The sequence below is a fragment of the Marmota marmota genome, unplaced genomic scaffold (assembly GCF_001458135.2).
Source record: "Marmota marmota marmota unplaced genomic scaffold, marMar, whole genome shotgun sequence".
Lineage (NCBI taxonomy): Eukaryota > Metazoa > Chordata > Mammalia > Rodentia > Sciuridae > Marmota > Marmota marmota.
Genome location: NW_026000068.1, coordinates 17841259 through 17866176, shown reverse-complemented (window position 1 = coordinate 17866176; position 24918 = coordinate 17841259). Strand labels below are relative to the sequence as shown.

The following is a 24918-nucleotide window of genomic DNA, read 5'->3' as shown; positions in this document are numbered from 1 at the left end:
AATTTCCACTTTTTCAGGAATGTGTGGGATGTCGATTAACCATAAAAAATGTTTTATATCTAAGCTCTTAAAGTGGTTTATTCTGTAGAAGTATATTTTAGCAAACATACATCTCAAAGGAGCATGCTGATTACAATTCAGTCTTCACTCACATCTAAATTTTAGTTCAAGAAAACTAAAATGTTTTTGTTTATAAAAAGGAGATGGGCCAACTCTTCATTTTTCAGAAGTTATAGCTAAAATATTATAAATATATATTGTAAAATATTGTATATATATATTAAAATATTGTAAATATATATTAAATGTTATTTGGCACTGAAATTTCTCTATTTTTTATTCAGGAAGTAGTTCCATTAATATATTCACTTAAATCTAATTTTTTTCTAGATTATGGTCTCTGTTTATTGATATGAAACTGTTCATTTAATTCCTTCCCAACAAAATATTCACATATAGACCTTAAAATTGTTGCTGTTCCTAAATTTGGGCAAGATATCTACATTCTTTATTTCTATGCTTTCAGAAGTACTTTTTACTAAATTGTCAAACCTTTCAGGATTTCTCAGTGAGTCATATTTTAGACATACTTATATGCATCTATCTTCCTTAGGATAATTAGCTATCTACATTTGTTGGCCCAACTTTTTAAAAATGTAAAAAAATAATTAAAAATCTGTTTATTTACTATAGTGTTAAATGTTTGGTTTCTTTAAAAAAAGTACTTGATTGTTTTGTTTGGTAGTTATGCTCTAGACCTTTCAAAAGAAAGTAAGTATTTTAAAAATTATCTGATTGTTATTATCATTAAATTGAAATTAGTTTTGCAACTCATAACACATTTTTAATTGAAAGATTATTTTTCTAGTTTATTATATTTTCTAGGCATTAAATGGTTCAAACAATCATTCCACAGTTGGGATAAAAGAAATCAAGCAAATAATTTGTCTAGTGTTTCTAATAGTTGGCAATAAATATGCTATTTTTCTCCTTTAACCTCAGAAAACTTAAGGTTAGTAGAGAGGACATTTTCATGTTATACTTAGAAATACCAAATTACCTTTTACCACTAATAAGCAAGATCATTTAGTAGTGTTGTTCCTAGTCCCTAAGTGCTTATGAACTGCTCAAAACATCTGATGTTATTCTCCTGTCTTCAAAATGCATCAAGAGAGAATTCTTGGATAGATTTGCTAACATTCACAGATGGAGACCACTTTGAATAAGTTTAACATTGAACATTTTGTGCCAGATAATGTTTTTCCAATTTGTTATTTGATAGCAAAGTGAACACCTTTCAAAAGTACAATTCAAGCAAAAAGCTGCCAGCTGCCTTTGAAAGGAGTGTCTAAATATGTCTTTTTTTTTTTTTTTTTTTACCAAGAGCTAAGAGCAGCTTATTTTCCCGTTAGCGTCCTTTAAATGAGCTTTATTTTTTTGTGTGGATTTGACATTTTGATAAAACAATAGTGAGTTTATACAATTGCCATTATCCAGTGTATAAACACTCCCTTAAGTAATTTGTTCCTTTTCCTTTGAGCAATGCTGCAAAATTTTAAGTCAAGTTTCACTTCTTTCACTGCCAAATTGTTAATAATATTAATGGACTTGCAGGTCCCTTGACTTAAAAAAAGTTTTTGGGTTTTTTTTCCTGTTGGGAAAAGTTGACATGCTCCTTTAAAATGAAAGGAAATGTGATTAATTTTCACATTTCCTTGGTTAATGATCATGGAAGGAGCTGGAATATGTAGTCCAGTATTTTGTTCCCAATTCTTACTCTCTATGGTGGCAGATATTTTGAAGTAGCAATAACTACCCAATCTGTCTTGTTCACAAGGAATTCCAGCACAGTAGGTGAAGCCAATGAACTGCAGGATGGCTTTATTCTTTCTTCCCTTGTTGCATATTTTATGGCCTTTAATGTAACTTCATTCCTTGTTAAATGCATTCTCCAGGCAATCTGACAGATGGGAATGACTTTTTTTTTTTTTTTTTTGGTGTTTATATGGTATTTTCAAAGCAAGAACACAAGAACAAATCTGCCTTTTTCAAACAATTTCTACTTAGATTTCAATAAAGCTGTTACATGCTTTTGGATTTTGGGGGCGGGGCTAGGGTTGGTTTTTGATTAAATGTGGATTTATTATAGAATTTCATGGTTTTGAAAGAGCCTATCACTAATATATCCTTAATATTAAACTATTGTATTGATAATTTTAAAAGAGAAATAAAGCCATGGTCCTATATGTTATGAAAAAGGTAATAAAACTGCCAGTTAATATACATCCCAGGTGACTGACAGAGATAGGTGGTATTATATTAAGAAACTATAGGGAACATAAAAATGCAGGGTGACAGAAATGGTTGACAAGATGATGTAAGTGGAACCTCTCCTGGGAACTATTTTTTTAAAGCATCCCACACTCACAGCTGCCATAAATTAATAATTGCCAAAATGATCAATAGCTTTTATTTAACCTTTTTCTATATTCTTGAACGTGAGATCATGGTTAAGATTTCATATTTCTAATTACAGCCTGTTCACTTAATAACATCTTCTAAGGAATTATAAAACCCTGCATAAAATATGTAAAAAAAAGATTCTTCAATGCTTTCAGAGCCTTGAAATGATGCAGCAAATCTTGGCTTGTAATTTCTAGGCTCTTAAATTTCAAGTTTTCACAGGAAGGCTTCCTTCTGATAACGCTTGTTAACAGAGCTGGCCTGAGGAACCCACCTCGACTTTACACTGTTCCTTAGGTACACATAAACTAAGAGTGACAATTCAGGGAGAGCAATGAAAGAAAAGACAGCTACTAAACGGAAGGATAAATAAGTAATGAAGTATCTAAAAAGAAAATGTCAGTCAAGCAGTTGGACTGGCAAGATGGTGGTAGGGAAGAGATTGGAAGAGTGGATGAGTGACTGCAATGCTAAATAAAACTCCCTTCCAGCAAAGTATATAAAATAGTAGCCTGGCTTTCACATTCATTTTTCCCATGCTCTCAGGATACTGTGTGGTACTCACCAGCCTGGCTGGATCCCCTTGCAGAATGGAATAATTCATTTTCCCTGCAGCTGTTGGCAGGCTACCCACTAATGGCTCCCTGCTGCACCCCTCTCTGGGTACTGCCCTCTAAGGAAGGACTTACCTGACTCAGGACATACCCTACAGTGACTGACATGCTGATGAAGAGGCCCAGCTGCCCTGCCTTGTCTTCGCACATTCTCAAGGGCTTCCCCAGCTCCAGTGTTATGCCCAAGCTCTACTGAGTCTTCTCTGCTGCCTTATTCAGTTTTTCTCTCTACCCAGTGCTGCTCAATGATCCTCCTACATACAAATCTTCACCTCAGAGACTGTTTCCAAAGAACCTAGCACAAAACTCACTTGCTTCCTTAACCTACAAGGTAATGACATTATTCCATGGTTTCCCCAAATATGATAATTACTAGATTCCATAAATGATTAGTACTCGTTTTGCTTTTTGTTTCTGTGGACTCAGTTTTGCCTTGTCCTCTAACTACTTCTCTAAACTCTTTTTTTTTTAAATTTTAACCTAAGTTTTACTCTCAATTCTCTTCTTACCTTGTATTTGTACTTCTTCTTAGGTAATTTCACTTATACCCTTGGCTTTAGTTCCCATTTTCATAATAAAATTCATGAATCCACATCTTCACTATAGATCTCTGTACTACATTCAAGAACCCACTGGAGTTGCACCCTGGATACACCGCTAGTGATTCTTCCTACTTGCCACTGTGGACCCCACCAACATACCCCTAACACTATAGCCAGATGTGCCATGTTCAAGGGCATCAATGCTGCTATTGTCATCATTTCATTGTTAGTGTACTAAGTTTTTTATTCCTATCTCATAAACTTATGACTCTGTAGGATTTTATTACAGTGATAAAATTTGATGATGTTCTCTCCATTCAATTTCTCTCAAGCAAACTTTTTCCCCCTGGCAATACAGTAGAAACAAAGTGGTTTCTCCAGTCATATAGAAATAGATTGTAACACTGATTTCCCCTCTGGAAACTGTGGTCACTATGGAAAAGCCCCCAACTAACCTCTCTGCAACTTAGTTTCTTGTCTTTCTTAAAGAAATATCATAAGAGTGTAGTAAGAAAACATGCATATAAATAAATGGACTTGGACAACATAGAAGTAATTAAGTAAATGTCAATTCTCTTGTCCTCAGCCCTTCCTTCCCTCTCTAGTTTTGTGGTTCCTGCTATTGTTAAACAAAATGCAGTTTCTGAATTTCAGCTAAGAAAAGTGTCCTCTGGATCACAGCATAGAGTCAGGTTCTTTGTCCAGCACAGATAACTTAGAAGTACAGTCATAAAGATATAGTAGCATGAGGAACTTGTTTGCTTGGCATAGGAGTATCTCAGGGAGCAGGAGTCAGATTGCTGGCTCCTGAAGACTTCCCTACAGCAAAGTAGGTCTGGCCAGGATCCTATAGTGTACAGCTGCTGGTGGTCACACTCTTTGCTCACGGAGGCCTTGAGAGTCAGCCTCCCTGCTTTCCTTTTCTGCATTGGCTGCTTTGTAGCTCACTTCTGATTTCTACACCTTTCTTTCCTCTCTCACAGCATTCGTAACATTTAAGCACCTAAGTTGTACACTGGCATTTTGGTACCTCCAAAGAATCTGAAGAATCTTGACAATCTTGTCATCAGTTTAATTCTTTGGACTTTGAATTTATGCCCATATAATGACACCTCCAGTCTTATCAGAACTGGTATTCAATTTTAAATCATTGCTCATGAATTATATTATTTTAAATTTTTCTCTGTCAAACACAAGTACTTATGTTTTTAATACAGGATAAGTTTATTACTTTTTAAGAAAACTAAACACATTAACTAAAGACATACATGGATAATGATTTGTATTAACAGTTCAAGAGGATTTATTTTAAAGCAGAAAGTTGCCATAATACAGAGATATGATTTTTTTTTCACAAAAATTTAGTAATCACAAAACTCTATAATTCTTGTGGATTTCTCTGCCACCTTAAGTATAAGTGCCTGTGGCTTATCATCCTAAAAGAAGACCAGCCACCTGAATGATTTTTCTATTTCCCATTTTTCTCTATTTCAAACTATTTCTTACATGGTTTTTAGAATTTGTCTTTCAAAATTACAGCCCTAAACTGTCATTCCCTTATACAACACACAAGTTTTCATAACGATTTGGATTGCATCTCTTTTATTTTCTGTTACCTCCCCAGAACTCAGAAAGGTGTCTGGCATATGGTAAATGCTCAATGAACATGGGTTGAAAAATAGAAATACTAGAATTAAAAAGCATAAATTAGCCTTTTGTATAATTTCATAATTCCTTATTTTCCTTTACAAACTATGCATGAGAACATTTTTCAAAAAATGTTTAGAATAGGTTTATAATTTATGTTCTCAATATACTTTCTTTTAAAATATATTTGACCATTTTAATTTATGTTTCTTGATTCCCAAACATTGATGATCCCTAACTTACAGTGGTTTGACTCACCATTTTTCAACTTTGTGATGGTGTAAAAGTGATACACAATTAGTGGAAACCATTCTTTAAATTTTGAATTTTTATCATTCCCTGGACTTGAGATATGCGGTATGATACAGTTTGTGATGCTAGACAGCAGGAGCCAACTGTACTTTCCAGTTAGTCATAGGACCACAGGATAAACAACTAATTCTCCAACCATGTGCTCTGTTGCTAAGCTCTGATGTTTGGTAGATTAGGTGTACTAAATGCTTTTCAACATATATTTTCAAGTTACTTTGGGTTTATTGGTTTATATGATAAGTTGAGGAGCATTTATAGTTTTATATATATTGTTTATTGTGTCCTAGTTGGTCCTATATGTGTTTCTGCTTATTTCAATCCATTTCAGAGACTGCTATGACTTTCAAATTTCATATTGCTCAAAATACCTCATCTATGAAGACTTTGGTTTTGTCATTTTTGTTTGATGCATTATTGCCACAAGTTAGACAGTTTTATGAAATAAATAAAATTACAGGGTAAGCATCCATAATCTGAAAAAAAAAAACACCCTGAAATTCAAAAGTTTTTGAGTATGGACATGGCGCCAAAGTGGAAAATTCCAAATGACCTCATGCGTTATGTTGCACTCAAAACACAAGGTGCACTAAAATTATTGTTTTAAATTAACTTCAAGGTATGTGTATAAGACATAAATGAATCATAAATGAATATGATTAATTTCATATTCATTTATATTATTATGAATATTGTCATATTCATATTATATATTCTGTATATAAATGTATGTCCCACACACAAGGTATCTCACTTGGTATAAGCAAATATTTCGAAATACGAAAAAAAAACCCAACATTTGAAAGAAACATATTTGGCTCCAAAAATTTCACATGTGTGGTATTCATTTTAGATGTGGGGTACTCATTTCAGATGTGTGATATTCAACCTGTGTTATCCTCATCTTTACAGATGAGGAAACAGAAGCAATGAAAGGTTGAGTAACATGTTTAATTTGATATAGTCATAAGTGGCATTGTATTTTAAACTAGATAATTCAACTTCAGAACAGGCATTTCAAATCACTAGGCCCTATGGCTTCCATGTCACATATCTTTCTACTCTTAATGTCTATCTGCAAAGGAAAAATTTCCCTCCAAATTTACATGTCAAAATCCTAATCTCAAGGTGAGGTATCAGGAGGGTGGTACCTTGGCAGAGCCCTCACAAATGGAATTTGTGCCCTTATTAAAGGGACCTCAGAGATGCCCTCACCTCTACATCATGTGAAATTACAGTGAGAAAATATCCACTACCAGGAAGGGGGTCCTCAGTAGATGGTAAATCTACTGGTTTATCATGCTCTTAGACCTCTCAACCTCCAGAGCTATAAGAAATAAACCTCTATTACTTAGTCACCTTTATTACTTAAAGCCATTATGTTTTAGAAGCCTGAATAACCGAAGGTATTTTCTAATGCTGTAGCTTGTAAAGAATAAGGTTCTCTAAAAATAATATGAGTTCAAAGATAATGCTAAGTGAAGTCAGCCAATCCCCCCAAAACAAATGCTGAATGTTTTCTCTTTAAGGAGGTTGACTCATAGTTGGGTAAGGAGGGAGAGCATGGGAGGAATAGATGAATTCTAGACAGGGAAGAGGGGTGGGAGGGAAAGGGAGGGGGTAGGGGATTAGCAAGGATGGTGGAATGTGATGGACATCATTATACAAAGTACATGTATGAAGACTTGAATTGGGTGTCAACATACTTTATATACAAACAGAGATACAAAAATTGTGGTATATATGTGTATTAAGAATTGTAATGCAAGAAAAGGACAACAAAGTACATGTATAAAGGCAAAAAAAAACAATAAAAATAATGAGTTTAATAATAATAAAAACTGAAGGTTTAATTTCTAAATATTCCTCCCAATAATTTGTGGAAACTTTTCAGTAATACATGGATGAAAGTAAGAAATAACTCAGAGGATTTCCAACAACTAATTAGTTTCAGGAAGATAAAAATTAACTGCATTCCTCTGTTATTTTTGGCATTTACAGTTACTTTCATATTTAATCTGCTAAATAGCAAATGAAGTTGTACTGTGTTTATTGACATCTCCCATGTAAGAAATAACATTTTCAGAATAATTGTATAAAAGTATGAAGTCATCTTTGCATTCCATATTAAAGATAAAATGTTCCTTAATTTAAAAAGCTACTTTTCTACAATCATAGGTGAATTAAGATGAAAATAATTAAGTAATTTAGGATGATAGAACCTGTTTTCATTATAATTCATAAAACTAACCCAAGTACATTCAGGTAATTAAATATGTATTTAAATTACACATGGGAGGATTAGAGCAAAAATGAAAGAGTTAATTCTGCTATGAAAACAAAAGATTTATTTTGCCTCATATAAACTGGCAAAAACTAACATAAACAATATCAAATTTTAGTTGAAGAAAACATTTGTAATCCTTTTGAAAGAAATAAGCTGGTCTATATCATATCCAAAGAGTAGTTACAAAGTAATAAGAAAAGTCAACACAACAGGCAAAAGATACAAATACAAAACTTGCAAAAGAACATATCATATATATATGTGTGTGTGTATACACACACACACACACACACACACACACGTGCTTATTTGAATGAAAGAAACAATGCTGCATTTCTCTCATAGTTGGGAAAATGTAACTTGAAGTAATCATGTACTACTATTTTATATCCAGCAAGTGAGAAAAATGAGAAAAACTACTTCAGGGTTGCAGTGTGGGGAAAGGATAGTAATACACAATACTGTGGAAAAATGAAACAACACTTTTAAGTGCAACATGCATGCATTAAGTTTAGAAAGTCACTTTTACCACATTATGGATAATGGTAAAAACAGAAAAAGCTCTACACAGGGCAATTTTGTAAAATTTACCCAAATTACAAAATGGTTTATCATTGTACATGGCAATTCCATTTCTCCTGTGGTACACATGCATAGATGCAAAACAATCTTGTATATGGTCATTTAGAGCAGTACCATTTGTGTTAGCCAAAGGCTGGAAGCAATATAAATCCACACAATATATTACCAAGGAGCTGCAGAAGTTTATAAAATAAGTAGTACTTTATGAATAGTTATGAAGGAAGGTTCAATGTATTCTATTAAGTAGAAAAGTTAGGAGTTAAACAATGTCTAAATATGCTATGATTTCTATGGAAAAGGAGAAAAGTATATGTATGTGTATATATTATTACACATGTGAAAATTATTTCTATAAAGCTTTATCAGGAACTCATAATATAACACATCTCCTACAGAGAGGGAGACTGTTGAGGATAGGGCTGGAACACTCTCTTGTCAGTTGATATCATTTAGAAGATGTAGATTTTTAAACTACACAAGCTACTATACATTAACATAAAAATGATCTTTTAGCAACAATGCAAATATACTTAATGTCACCGAACTAAACACTTAAAAACGTTTAAAATGTTGTATTTTATCTTGTGTATATTTTAGCACAATAAAACATTTTTTTAAAAAAATGCACCTGTCTCCATCTGGGTTTATATCCTTTTGGAAACAACAGAAAATAAAGACATATATTCAACTTAGCTCATATAGCATTATTTTATATAGCAAAATATAGTAACAGTAAATTGTCCTTAAGTAGTGGATTCTTTAATAAAGGTTATCCAGATATAGAGTCTAATGTAGCCATTAAAAAGATTACATTAAGAATGACTAATTAGGGGCTGGGGCTGGGGCTGCAGCTAGTGGTAGAGCGCCTGCCTTGCATGTGTGAGGCACTGGGTTCAATCCTCAGCACCACATAAAAATAAACAAAGATATTGTGTCCATCTACAACTAGAAAAAAAATTAAAAATGACTAATTAGACTATGGCACATTCATGCAATGGCATATTATTTAGTTCTAAAAATGAAACGAGTAATAAATACATAGCATGAAATTATTACTAAATGAAAGAAGCCAATCCAAAGAGGCTATGTACTGTGAAGTATCAACTACATGACATTTTGGAAAAGGCAAAACTATGAAGACAGGGAGAGATAAGTGGTTACTTATGCAGCATCAGTGAAACTATTCTGCGTATAACTGCAGTAGTGGGCATATCATCACATACTATCAAGACCCATGGAATATACAACAGCAAGAGCAAATTCCAATGTAAACTATGGACTGTGGGTGATAATCATGTGTCAAGGGGGGTTCATCATGTGTCAAGGAGGGTTCATCATTGCCACAAGTGTAATACTGTTGTGTGGGTTGTTCATAGTTAGGAAGCTCACATGTGTCATCAGGTAGTCATTCTCTATTTTCTGCCCAGTTTTTGCCATGAATGTAAATTCTTAGATAAAAACAAAACAAGTAAAGAAAGAACACATCAGTTTGTACTAGCTGAAAGAAAAAGGATTCCCTGAGTTCTTGATCAGTTTTTATACTGGTATTTTTTCTATATTTTTAATGAGTGTTTTTTTAGGTTTATAGTTAGATGATTTTTTAGAAACTTATATAATTGGATATTGACTACCTCATTCAAGATACAGAATATTATGATTATTTTAAAAAGACTCCTTATACTTTTTTGTGGTCATTTTCCTCTAAGACAGCCCATGTTAACTTCTAATCTGATTTCATTAACTAAGGTTTTTTAGGGGGAGCAGGTACCAGGGATTAAACTCAGGCACATTCAACCAATGAGCCACATTCCCAGCCCTATTTTCCATATTTTTATTTTAAAGACATGGTCTCACTGAGTTACTTAGCACCTTGCTGTTGCTGAGGTTGGCTTTGAACTTGTAATCCTCCTGCCTCAGGCTCCTGAGCTGCTGGGATTATAGCATGTACCATTATGCCCAGATAGTACCTGTGTTTTGTATTTTACAGAATATCATGTAAATACAGTATATGGGTTTTTTTTTTTTTTTAGAGAGAGAGAGAGAGAGAGACATTTTTTAATATTTATTTTTCAGTTTTCGGTGGACACAACATCTTTATTTCTATTTTTTATGTGGTGCTGAGGATCGAACCCAGCTCCCCGTGCATTCCAGGTGAGCACGTTACCACTTGAGCCACATCCCCAGTCCAGTATATGGCTTTTTGAATCTGGATTCTTTTACTTGATGTAACGCTTTCAAGATTTATCTATTTATCCTTTTTTTATATGTGCCAGCAGTTAGTTCTTTTTATTACTGAACAGTGTTCTAAGTATGGATGCACTTAGTTTGTTTATCCATTCACTTGTTAATATATATTGGTTATTTCCAGGTTTTGGTGATTAGGAATAAAGCTACTCTAATATTTGTATCCAGGTCTTTGTGGTAGACCTACGCTCTCATCTGCTTTGGGTAAATTATCTAGGAATGGGATTGCAGAGTTGTACAGTTAAGTATGTGTTTAACTTCATAACTTATTGCCCAAATATTTTCCAAAGTTGATTTTTATGATTTATGAAGTAGAAAAATAAAGACAATAATTTAAATAAATTTACACATATAAATTAGAGTGACAATTGGCAGGGAAGGAGTAGAAGAATGGATAAAAGAAAGAAAAGCAAAAATAGTCTCAATAAAAACAGTATGTGTAATAAGACACATGAATTCTTGTAAACATACTCAGAAATTTTGCCATTATGTAATTACAAAAACAAAGCATGAAAAAGTAGTTTCTGTAGCACTCATGCTTCTTCACAGGGCCACTGAAAAACTGGATAAATTTAAACATTGTTCTACTTTAATGCATCAGAGAATCAAGGAAGTTACAGGGCTAGTTGCGTCAAGTTTTCTGGAGTGGGGAGAGCTAAAGAGGTGAGCTAGAAAGATACCTTCCTTTTCTGGAGACATTTGCTAATTCTATATAAGAAAATAGAATCGGAAGGAATTTAGTTCAGTCTTCTGGAAGGCCACAGTGAGAAAAAAGATAAATAAGAGGAGCTTTAGGTAGTCTCATGAGCCTGGGGAGAAAACTGGAGAACCAAGGAACCTCCACCCATAGCTGGTCTCACTTTGAGCCATTGGCTGTATTCTGCTGCTTCATGACACAGAAAACTAGAATTTTTGCTAAAGTATCTGAAAAGCCGTGCAGAATGCTCTGCCTTATGAACAGAGAATCACAGGGGATTCTTTTTGAATTTTCACTGAAAGTCCTAGAATGCTACAGTTCAGCAGCAGCAAACAGCCAGAGGCTAGCTTGGGTGCCCAAGTTCTATAAAATTTCAGTACTTGAAAGGTTTAGTGAATACCTTTTCTACTTCATTTGCCTAGACATTATCACCTGGGGGCAATAAAATTTTATACAATGTGTGTCATTCAATAATAGTGTATTGTATTTATTGGGATGGCTACTACTAAAAAACAATAATAACAACAAAAATATAATCCCCAAACCAGAAAATTACAAGTGTTGGTGAGAACACTGGAAAAACCGGAAGTCCTGTGTACCATTGGTGGCAATGTAAAATGGTGCAAATGCAGTCAACTGACATATAAATGCACCTGTAAAACAATTTCCATAATCAAGATAATAAACATAGTTACAAAAGAAAGAAAAAAAACAGTATGGAGGTTACCAAAAACTAAAAATAGGATTATTGAATGTCAGCATTTCCACTTCTGAGTATATTCCTCCCCCCCAAAAAAGTGACATTCTGGGGGCTGGAGTGTGGCTCAGTGGTAGGATGCTTGCTAGCTGAGCAAGGCTTTGTGTTTGATCCTTAGCACAGAAAAAAAAGTGCTGAAATTCTATAAAAAGTAAAAATGAAGTTTACAAAAGAAGATAAAACATTTTTGGAGAGAAAACAGAAAATTTACATTTGGCACACGGGCACCAAAAGAAATACTAAAGACATTTTCTTTAGACCAAAAAAAAATATTCTCACAGATGAATGGATAAAGAACATGTGGTATATATACACAACAGAATATTACTCAGTCCTGAAGAAAAATGAAATTATGGCATTTGCTAGTAAATGGATGGAACTGGAGACTATCACACTAAAGCCAATTTCAAAACCCAAGGGCTGAATGAATGTTTTCTCCAATATGCAGATGCTAACACACAATAAGGGGTAGGTGAGGGAAGAATAGAAGTTCATTGGATTAGGCAAAGGGAACTGAAGGGAAGGGTGGGGGATGGGAATAGTAAAGACAGCAGAATGAAGTGGACATAACTTTCCTATGCTCATATATGAATCCACGACTCATGTAACTCCACATTATGCACAATCACAAGAATAGGAAGTTATATTCCATATATGCATATTATGTCAAAATATTTTTTACTGCCATTTATACGTATAACTAAAAAGAACAAATAAAAAATTTTTAGAAAAGAAAATAGTCTCAGAAATAAACACAATTAACAGATATGCAGGAAGAAACAAAGGATAATGGAAAAGGTAAATATGCAGGTAAATTTAAACGAATATAGACTATAAAAATCATCACAGAAATGTATTGAGCAAGGCTTAAGATATCTCTAGAAAAAATATATCACAATAATAATAGCAATCGAAAGATCTAAAGTTTCCCAAGGTTCTAGCAATATCGGAGAATTGCTAAAAGTAACTGTTTAGGTCAGATTCTAATAAGTCAAGGATGAATGTTAAAATTTCTAAGGCACTCCAAGAACAGTAAAAGAGTATGTATCTAGTAAGTTAACAGAGGAAAAAAGAAAACAAGAAGTACCTAATTAATCCAAATCCATCAGGAAGCATAAAAGATACAAAAAGGAATACAGGCAGACGGGTTAAAGAAAAAATAATTAGTCACATGGTAGATATAAACCCAACTATATCAGCAATTAACTACAAATGAAAATGGACTATATATTTCAAGTAAAGAACAATATTATCAGGCTAAATTATTTTAAAGTCTACTATGTGATATTTTAAGAGACTAATTATAAGAAGAAAAAAGTTAAAGGAGGATGTAAGAAAGAAAAATTATGAAAATATCAGTGGAAAGAAAGCAGGTAATATTTGTCCTAAAACCAGAGAGGCGATTTTAATGCAAAAAAGCATTATTATAGATACAAAGGGACACTTCATAATGACAGTCCCTAAGTAATGTAAATATTAATTGTGGTTATCATTTGGGTGGTTTTTCAATTGATTTTTATGTTATTTATCATATATCTCTGTAATGTTTGGTATTTTTACAGTGAGCACAGTTTATGTAACCTAAAATAAAATAATGAATTTATTTTTATTGTGGAGAAAAAAATAAAAAAAAGCAATGCAAATATTTAAGAGTAATCCCTTGGTAAAAGTCTAAAATGATTTGGTGTCAATTATGCCCTGATTAAAACCATGAAAATTAAGTCTACAGTGCTAGGGAAAGACAAAAATAGGGCTAATGAGAATCACATGCAATGTCTCACATAAAAGTGTTTAATAATCTCATTTTCCTCTTAGAGATATTTATGTAAGGATTCAAAAACAGTCAAATAATTCTGTACTTCCAGCAAAGACAATGTAATAGTGCTTAAAAAGTGTAGGGATAATCCAAGTGGAAGAATATACTGACTCATTCTTTCACCTAATCATTTCTTACAAGTATCCCTATTATGTGCCAAGCAATGCTTGAAATTATTGTTTGTGAGGCACTAGTATATTTGTCAATCTCATATGGGAAATCACTTATGAGATTAATAAATGGAATAATAGGTCATGTATATTTGCAAAGAATAGCCAACAATTAGATTTCCTTAATTCAAATATCAGACTGAATTAGCTGTCCAAATTATAGAAAATCTTATAGCATTTAAAATAAGGATATTCTGAGGATAAGTAAATATGATTAAAAATAAAACTATCCATAGATAAATCTGAAAAATACAACTCTATCATTAGAATTGATGTAGAAAGGAGATAACGAATGAAGGCACTATATTGAAAAGGACTTATAAAATCATCTAGCCTTCAAAGTTGGGTGACTCCATTGGGGTCCCAGTTACCAACTGCAATGTTCAAAAGATATTTTCTTTCTCAGAAAATATCTTCCTTCCCAACCCCTGCTGAAATTTTCAGCACTAACACTGTTGACCTCTAGAATCTTACTGCTTCTTTGATTTCTTGTAACAACTAGAGAAAGACTGGAAGCCAATTTTCCTATTATTCTGGACTACTGCTCAGTTTCTATGGTTGATTCCTCTTCCTTCAACCTTTGATGATTGAATATTGATGAACCTCAGAATTCTACCTGAGGTAATAGTTGCCATTCACTTTATTTAGGTGATTTCCTTGATTAAATCCTGGTAGCTTCAACCATCATTTGTATCCAGATACATCAGCCCTATGTCTCCCACTACTAGAGCTCCAGTTTTGTTTTTTCTGTACCATCCCATAATCATCCTTCTTTTGCTAAGCTAAAGGCATGTGCATTTAACCTTCCTAAGTTGCCATTTTAACATCCTCTACTGGAAGCTAAGTGCTCTTATTTTAAGGTCTCAGATCTAAAATATTGGAATCACTATTTACCCATCCAAATTAAGTCCCAAAGGAATCTGGTAAAGAAGATATTTCTTTCAAATCAAGGTCTTCTCTATCTCTACTGCCACCATTTTAATTTGAACTTCTAAAATTTCCCACCTGAATTACAGCAAGTATGAAAATCCTATTCTTTCACTACCATATTCCCTCCCAACAGTCTAATCTCATACTGCTAGGAGATATATTTTTCCTTTTTTACAATTCTGCTGGAAACTTCCTAAATTCCCTTTAAATAATGGACATCTTGATTTCCTCCTGGGTAAAACTGATGTCAACGATAACCAAGGTATCTCTAAACATGTTTTCACAATTTTCTCTCCTTCAATATAAAAATAGCCCAACTAAACTGTCTGAAAAGTCTTTGAATTTTGGATGTACTTTCTTTCCACTCCCTCATAGTGTAACCAGGTATTGCCTTACTATAATCCAAGGTTAAAGTCTACATTTATAAGCCAAATGCACTAAGACTAATATTTTACATTATAAAAGTATTTTTCATATCTACTGAGTTAGTTATTTCATAGTATTGTGTATATAAAATGTGTGCTTCCAGTTGTATAAATATTTGATACAGTTTATATATGATGTATTTATCAACCATGACTTATCATTCATAAAGCCTTGAAAGAACATTAAAAAGAAAGAAAGTTCTGTTGGCTGATATAATTGTTTAGAAAGCAGTACTGTTAAGCAACTGAAATACAATTTTAAATATTTTCCGATTGCTATAGCAGAAATATCTATGACCAAAAGATTTTAAATATAAAAATATTTATGAACAATTTCCAAATTATTTTTGTTGTGAATACTGATATGAACTCATACACTTTTGTTTGCAAATATAATCATGATTACTACTGGGAAGAGACTTGTTAAATTAAGAACTAATTGCATTAAGTTTTATTCTGAAGAAAGTGCAAATATATTTGTATGTTTGAATATAGGTATGTGAATATAATTTTAGCATGCAAAATCAGTTTCTAATTGCAAACTTAGTTTCTTGGGTGAAATATTTGAAATGTTTTATGTAAATACTTTCTAAAGTACTTTTATCTTGAACATTTTCTTGTTTGATTACAATCTTCCTGATACAGTTGAGGAGAAAGAATCAACTCAGATCCCTTTAATATGGAGCAATGAGGTTTTCAAAGATTCTTCTTGCCATTCAAACAATCTTATCCACCATTCCCACATTCTTAAGTCCATTTTTAATCCATTCATTGGAATCTTGCATGGTTTTATTATTAAACTCCAATTTTATTTTTTGAAAATGTCAGGGTGTGTTGATAAACGGAAATCTCCTTTGTGAATGGATTTCATTTAATATCACCTCAAAATATTGAAAGGTAACCTTCAGAAGCTAATGTAGTTTCACTCTGTTTCTTCAAAGAATGATTATAAAATAATTTTTATTAATGGTTTGTGAGAGGAATTAACACATTTACATGGTGGTTAAATATGTCATAAGAAATGGGTAGATTCATTTACTCTTTTTAAGAAAGAAAAAGTGTCGAACCAGGGCTCTAAAAATAAAACCTGAGAGAGGATACAATATTTAAACTCATATTTCTGACCAAAAAATCATTTCAATATTACTGACAGAAAATGAGTTTCCTAAAATCCAGAATTACCAGCATTTTTCCTAATTATTTTTGTGATGTAATATAAATTAACACAAATACTGCTAAGTATAAATTTTAAATTATAAGACTGGTCATTATAGAGTAAAATCCCCAGAATACTACTAAATTCTATATATACTTAACATAATAAAATAACATAGTATCTACTTGCTAGTTATTCCTGTCTCTGCAGACTTCTAGGTTGTGACCACTTTGACTTGCATTTTTTTCATGTAGCGGGCTCCTTTAAAAAAAAAAGAAAATTTAAAAAATTTTAATAAACTGCACTTATAAATTATTAGCAAATGCATCTAAATGAACATAATAAGCAGAATGGAATGTGAAAAGCTTAATGATGTGTTTTTCTAGTTTAGCAGGTTATACAGCCTATCAGAGTAATTCCACAAACACTACCACTTTAAACATTTGAGTTGTGGGTGTATAACTCCAGTGTGTAAGAAGAGAATGATACTGTTGTCTAACTTTCTTTCTTAAAGCAACACTTGAATACTCACAAGGAAAATGCTTAGGCTGGTGATATGCCTTCTTGCCAGTTTCATTCCCAAAAACTAAATATTATATGTGAAACAAACTTTCTTCATTTTGAAAATTGTAACATAATTTCTTCGAAATTATTTCATAGTTTAGATTCTTACAAGTCAGCGTTACTTTCTCCTTTAATGATCCCACTTGAATCATTTTGTATTCTCACTATAGTACCTTGCATGCCGATTTGGTAATTCCCCAAGATTATTAAAGCAAACTGCTCTGACACTGTCAGTTATTACTTAAGCACGTAGTCATAGTTCAATGTGTTTGATGTATTCTAATTGAAATAACTGAATAGACATTTCTCAAAAAAAGACATACAAGTGACCAACAAGCATATGAAAATAGTGCTAATCTCACTAATCAGCAGGGAACTGCAAATCATAACCACAATGAGATATGTCACCTCAGCTAGTATGAATATCATTAAAAGGAAAAAAAATAAATGCTGGCAAGGATTCAGAAGAAGACAAACTCTTTCTCTGTCAGTGGGAATGTAAACTAGCATAGCCTTTATGGGAAAAAAGTATAGGGAGTCCTCAAAAACTAAAAATAGAATAAATGTACAATGCAGTGATTACAGAGTATCTGTCCCAAAGAGATGAAATCCTTATACCAAAAAGATACTTGCCCTCCCATGTTTATTGCAGCACCACTCAGAGTGTGAGCTAAAATAATGAATCGACCTAGATGCCCATCAGTGGGTGAATGATAAGGAAAATGTGGTATATATGCACAATGGAATATTAATCAGCCATAAAGAATGAAGTCCTGTCACTTGCAGCAACATGGATGGAACTGAAGGACATTATGTTAAGAAAAATAAGCCAGACCCAGAAAGATAAACACCACACATTCTTACCAATTTGTGGAAACTAAGAAGCTAATCTCATAAAATAATGGAATGGGATAGAGGCCACTACAGACTAGGAAGGGCAAGGGGGTGGGTGAATGAAGGGAAGTTCAATAAAGGGCACCAAAACACAGGAGGAATTGGTTCTGTTTTCCATAGCATAGTAGGGTAACTATTAAATCATCTCTGATATAGTTAAAAACGACTTGCATATGACATCTCCAGAACATAAAAACAATGTTTGGAGATGAAAATGCTTATTACCCTAATTTTATTACTACACATGGTATTGAGTTGCCATAATGTACCCTAAGAAGACAATAACAATTATGTCTCAATAAAAATGTTAAGCAAACAAACAAAACCCTGAACCCAAAATATCCATAGGCATTGGTGATAATCACATTTATTTTATAAAAGTGATTTCCATGAGATTAATGTAGATAGACACATTTTTTTGTTTTTAGTTGTATTTGGACACAATACCTTTATTTATTTATTTACCTACCTATCTATCTATTTATTTATTTTTTATGTGGTGCTGAGGATAGAACCCTGGGCCTCACACGGGTTAGGTGAGTGCTCTACCACTGAGCCACTACCCCAGCCCCTAGACACATTAATTTTATATTGAAATTGTACTCTATATATTTACTACCCCATGGTTGATATGGGAAATAAAGAAAAAAATACACCTTAAAAATATGCATTTAAATACTCAATGTAAAGTCTTTACATCTCTATAAACCCAAAACACTATATGATTATTAAATGTGTAAGTTGGAAGTGTGGGGAACCTATAGAAGAGCATAGAGGTACCTAGTTCATGTATAGAGTCAGGCTGGGCCTAGGGCGCTTCAGGAGTTATCAAGGACGATTTATTATGCTCATTATTTAGTGCAATGTTTCAATCAGAAAAAATTTAAAACTGGGTTAGGCGTTCAGTTCATTGGTAGAGTACTTGCCTAGCACGTACAAGTTCCTGGGTTCAAACCTCAGCACTTCAAATATAAGAAATAAAAACACTATAAAGGGGAGTAAAAAGACAAAATATTCAAGATCTGCTTTAATAAAGCCATTTGCATCCAGCAGAACTGTGATAATAAAAGGCCCTTCTTGAAAGGAAAATCCCAAAGGACATTTTAGAAAATAAAAACTATAGTGGCAACATATATAAATTGCAGTTAAAATGCAGAAGGTTATGTTATTTAATTGATGCAATTATTTATTTATTTGAAATGCACAGTCTTAGAATAAATAAAGCTTGGCAAATGCTGTGCTTAGTCTGAAGTAATTTTCTTATTACAAATACATTATTAAAGGGAGAGAGAACGTATCAGTTAAAAAATGAATTTAAGAAACTAACAACCACAAAAAAAAGAGAGAGAAATTAAGGTTTTAATGGGACTTAAAGTCCTTGTAGTCTTGATGCTGTTTACACAAGAAAGAAAAAAAAAATCTAGATTATTTATCATGTCACTCAAATTACAAACTAATTCTCTGGCTCCGTCTTTACACTGGGCAGTTTTTCTATACACTGTGGGCCAGCAGGCTAACACCCTGGTTGTGTTCTTCTCCACCCCACCCACTTAATCTTTGTGGCTCACACCACTTGGTCCACTGGGACTGCCCTTCAACTGACATCCGCAAGTCTTGCCTTACCACTCCTTCAAAGTCCAGATAAAAACTTCCTTTTCCAGGAAACCTTTCTCGATTCTTCTCAAATGCATGTAAGCTCTCTCTTTTGAATTTCCATTACGCTTTCTCTCTCATAACACTTGATCACAGATAATAGTTACTTGTGTTTCTTCACATCAAACAACTAAACTGTAGCTTACAGATTGCTTTTCTCCATGATTTATCTTTGTATATCTACAAAATTCAGCATAATCTATTGCAGACTGGGTTTTTTTTTGCATTAATTCACTTGTGTATTAAGATAGAGAAAATTCTATTGTTAAGAGAATTCCTTTTAGAGGGAGAGGTTTTACTGGGACAGTTCCTCAGTGTGTCTGTTCTGTTGGTGTAGCAGCAGAGATTCAACACAGCTGAGTGTGTCCAGAGCAGCCAGAAGGAAAATCTTCTCATGGGGACAGGTGGGTCAGTGTTACAGTTTGGATCTGAAATGTTCTCCAAAGGTTAAGTGTGTTAAAGGCTTGGTGTCCAGCCCAGGGCACTATTGGGAGGTAGTGGAACCGTTAGGCAGGGGGGCCTGCAGGAAAGAAGTTGGGTTATTGGGGGGTGTGCACCTGAAGGGGATATTGGAGTCCCACCTTCTCTCTCTCTCTCTCCCTCTTTGCTTCCTAGGAGCCATGAGGGTGAGTAGCTTTCCACCACACACATGAGCTCATCATGACCTACTCTGCCTTGCCATAAGCCCAAGGACAACAGAGAAAGCAACTGTGGACTGAAACTTCTGAAATTATGAGCCAAAATAAACCTTTCCTCCCTAACAATTGATTATCTGAGGTATTTGGTCACAGTGACAGAGTCTAATAGAGTCAAGAAACAAGGTGAACTGGTGGAAGGCTGTGGCCCTTCCATGTAACATCACTTTGCATATTCTTCTTTTTGTAAATTCTAAAAAGAAATATTTGGTTTGAGGATGTTTGTTGCCTGAGCTTAGCATTGGAGCTGATAATAAGAGCCAGGAAAAGTTCCAGAAATTAGCAACATTACTGGGGAGATTGTACAAGCAAACTCTAACAACAATATCTGAGACACAATAAGCAGTCAGCTATTATTATTACTTGTGCTGGTGATCCTTCTTTGGGGTAAGAGGCTGAAATAATGTTTAACCATTCTGTTTATTCCCCAGAATTCAAAAGCCTTTTGATCAGTTTCATGTCAGATCCCATGCAGAGTCTAACTGTGTACAATTTAAATAACAAAGAGTTAGCCATAATGATCAGGAACATAGCTGAAATTAATGAAACGGTCACTCTACAGTTTGATTACATACCATTTAATAGAGCTTAGTTCTACAAATTCAAAAATAGCAATCAGCTGTTTTAATTTCCTTTTCTGTAAAATGCCAGTTAATAGTAGAATTTAAGTCTTTCATAGTTTTTTTTTTAAATAATGAACATTAAGTGCTTGTTTTTTTTTTTTTTTTTTGCATTACAGGGGATTGAACCTAGGTCCTTAAGCAAGCTAGAAAAGCACTGTACCACTGAATACATACAAAGCGCTTTTTGTTTTTCATTTAGAGAAAGGATCTTGCTCTATTGCATAGGCTAGCCTCAAATTGGCATCCTCTTGTCTCAGACCCTTAAGAGCTATGATTATAGGCACTTACCACCACACCAGCTACATGAAATAAGTTCTTACAAGCTAAACTTCCTCTTTAGGAGAAAGATTATTTGTTATTACTTTGTTTTATTATAATAAGTACCACTAAATCTACACATTATTCCAGTACCCAAGAAAGTGATATGGTTAAAATAAATTCTCACATTCTTGTTTCTTATAGTCTTGTTGCCATTTTGTTGAAAATAAATATTGCCCCTGTACATTCAGGCAGAATCACCATTTAATATATTGAAATAAACTCACGTCTGAACTTAGAACAGTAGATGCTGATATTATATTATGTTAAGGATGAGTAGGTTTGCTTTGCGTCCTGCAGATCACTGGGATTGGGCTCGGCAATGGCTAATGTGATTAATGTTAATGTTAAAAAACAACAACAGAAAACATTTTTGGTTAGGATAGAAGCCAGCACAGCATCCTGAATGGTTCCCTTCCTCTAAATCAAATAAAATGCCTGAAAATTTAAACATTAAAGTGGGGTGTTTTTCATTTGGTTGATTCTTTAGTGGTTTTTTAAAGTTCTCTCTCTGTCCAGGTTGATCCAGGGCACACTTGGCTAAGTGCCTGAGCCTCCAGGTGGAAGTCTGTTTTAAAAGACTTAGGGAGAGAGCTTATTTAGGGAAGTATTGTTTGAAAGCCTTTTAAAAGGTTCCTTGCTTTAGGCTATAACTCCCATTTTGTGTCATTTCTGCTTTCCAGTTTTTTACTCAATATTCTACAAATAAAACCTGGCCTCAGCCATATGTAAATGACGACAGAAAAAACCCACCCCCTGCACACTTGGTGAGATGCTAAATCTCAGTAGCACACTTTCCTTATTGTTGCCCTCTGCCCTCTGCACTTTCTGTATCTTTCTGTGACCCAAGCTGCACTTGCCCCCTGTTTGACCTGCTTCCCCGACAAGCTACTCAGAAGTTGAGAAAGTATATGTTAAAAGACCGTTGGGTATAAGCTCCTACTTAAAACATGGTTTCCCAGGGGCAAGGGACCTTGTTCAGTTATGCTTCTAATCACCATGTGTGGCTCTGTAGACTGCAATATTTAACACATGTCACTACGGCACTCAAGGTATGATTGCACAGTAAATAGGACAGATTTGGATGTCAAGCATTATGATTCTAGCTACACATTTCAATTATATTTAAACACAATTATTTAATGCAAATGTTTAAACATTCATCAAAATTAACCTTTCAAGTGGAGAGGGTAAGAGTGGCTATACTTAATAACATAGAAGTTTTGGATTTAGGTTTTCCAATGCTGCATAAATGAAAAATGCAGGGGACTCAAAATGTCAAGAATGCTTTGAAATAGATACTAAATTGGCTAAGAACTTGAACTTAGTCTCATGGTTGACATTCTCTTAGTGCTTCTGTGACATGATTACTAATAGTCACTGACTATTGAAGCCAGTGATATCCTAGGAGCTAATGAAGTACAGGCATGGCATATCAAATAAATTTGATAAGAATTATCAAAAGCAAGAATTATGATGGAGGAGACCCTCAGAGTTATACAAAAGTACATACAAGAGGAAGTGAGGGGAAAGGGAAAAATAATACAAGGGGGACAAATGAATGCCAGTAGAGGGAGCAGAGAGAGAAGAGGGGAGGGGAGGGGAGGGGAGCGGGGATAGTAGAGGATAGGAAAGGCAGCAGAACACAACAGACACTAGTATGGCAATATGTAAATCAATGGATGTGTAACTGATGTAATTCTGCAATCTGTATATGGGGTAAAAATGGGAGCTCATAACCCACTTGAATCAAAGTGTGAAATATGATATATCAAGAACTATGTAATGTTTTGAACAGCCAACAATAAAAAATTAAAAAAAAAATAAAGAGAAGAAAGAATATTTTCAACATTTCTCCTGCACTGGCTCCCCAGCCCATGCAAAGGCCTAAACACCTCATATCTTTTCTGGAGAATGTAATGAGCAGGGCTTTGAGATGTACTCTCTGTTCTATGATCTACTAACTGTGTGACCTTAAGAAAAGTGCTGAACGCCTCTGAAAAAAAAAAAATAAATAAATAAATAAATCTCTATATAACCCATGAGAAAAAAAAAAGAATTATGATGGAGAAAATGTTTAGATTGAATTAGAGGCTTGGAAAAAAATTAAATAGCCATAGTCAGTTTGTTAATTTAGGAAGAATATGTTACATCCATCCTCAACAATTGAGAATCTACTATATTTTGCAGGTTTTCAGTATCTTTAGAAATTCATTAACACTTGTCATATCTTGCTGGTGTTCCACCTATAAGAATCAGAGTTGGAGGGCTTTTCCGAGCAGGAGCCCGTGCACTCCACCTGGGACTCATGAAATCTGGGTGCAACAGAGGTTCTTGCAGCAGCACATCTTTAAAGCCAGATATGAAGTCTTTCCAGAAACTAGAGGGGAAACAGAATTCCCAATATTAGACTAAGGCCTTCTGGGTTCCAGTCTATGTGGGCTCTGGGATACAATATAAACATGCCCCACAGAAGGGTTTATCATTGAGGGGCAGTGATCCAGAACAGATTTAAATTAATCTGATAAGACATGATGCAGGTATGCACTTTGTACTATGGGATCCCAAAAGAAGGGCATCTAGCACAATCTGGAGGTCAAGGGAAGCTTCTCATTCACTGACATCAATGCCATGGGTGCCCCAATCATTTTACACTTGTTATTAAGTTTTAGTTAAATTTTAGTCATTAAACTAAAATTTCATAAGTTTCTCCCATGGATATGGTTTGCCTTAAGCTCAGTAAAAAAAAGAGAAAAATACCTGGCAAAAGCTGTCGATCTCTGTCAGCCTTTCTTCATACACACTCCCCTTTCCAAGTCCCTGAAACTATACAGGAAAGGGGAAGGAGTAGACCAGTACAGAGCTGCTTGGCCAGAGTGCTGCGGGCAAGAGCAGGAAGCCCCGAAGCCACAGGGAAGACTGGGCTAGATGGGGCCACCCCTTGGCTTTTCTCCATTTCAGGTCTCTGGTTTTGACTTTTTCTAGTTTGTTCCTATTATTATCTTAAGAAATGAAACTCAGAAGTCTTGTTTCATAAATCCATGCACATAGTTTCATAAATCACCAATTTCTCCTCATTATTATAAACTATAACACATATGCAATAACAGTATTTCTTATACATTTTTGAAATAGAAATGAATGAACTAAGAGGCCCCTAGACAGTATATCTTTTCTATAAAATGATTTCCTATCATACAGATTACTCCTCTATTCTTCATAATGATTCTGTTAGATCAGCATCATGACTCTTCTCATAGATGAGAAAACTGGCTGTGGAGTCAGATGTCATTCATTTATTCATTCATTCATTCTTTAACAAATGAAGAATTTCCATTTGTCGGGCACTATGGTGATTGCAACAAAGACCTTATAATCTTGGCAGTCTTGCATATATATATACACACACACACACACACACACATATATATATATATATATATATATATACACACACACATATATATACATATATATTACATATATGTATATGTATATATATATATACATATATATGTGTGTGTGTATATAT

General features: G+C 34.0%; 1 protein-coding gene across 9 annotated transcripts in view; it reads right to left on the bottom strand.

Annotated features, from left to right (window-relative positions):
* The window catches only part of Lrrc7 (leucine rich repeat containing 7), a 432103-nt gene that overhangs the window by 362353 nt on the left and 44832 nt on the right, over positions 1-24918 (bottom strand). The window contains exon 2 of one of the 9 annotated variants that reach the window (XM_015490496.2): positions 16825-16900. The exons of the other annotated variants lie outside the window; for them this stretch is intronic. Coding sequence (XP_015345982.2) covers position 16825 — 1 coding nt within the window. The 5' untranslated portion in view covers positions 16826-16900. The remainder of the gene's footprint in view (positions 1-16824; positions 16901-24918) is intronic. 9 annotated transcript variants of the gene reach the window in all.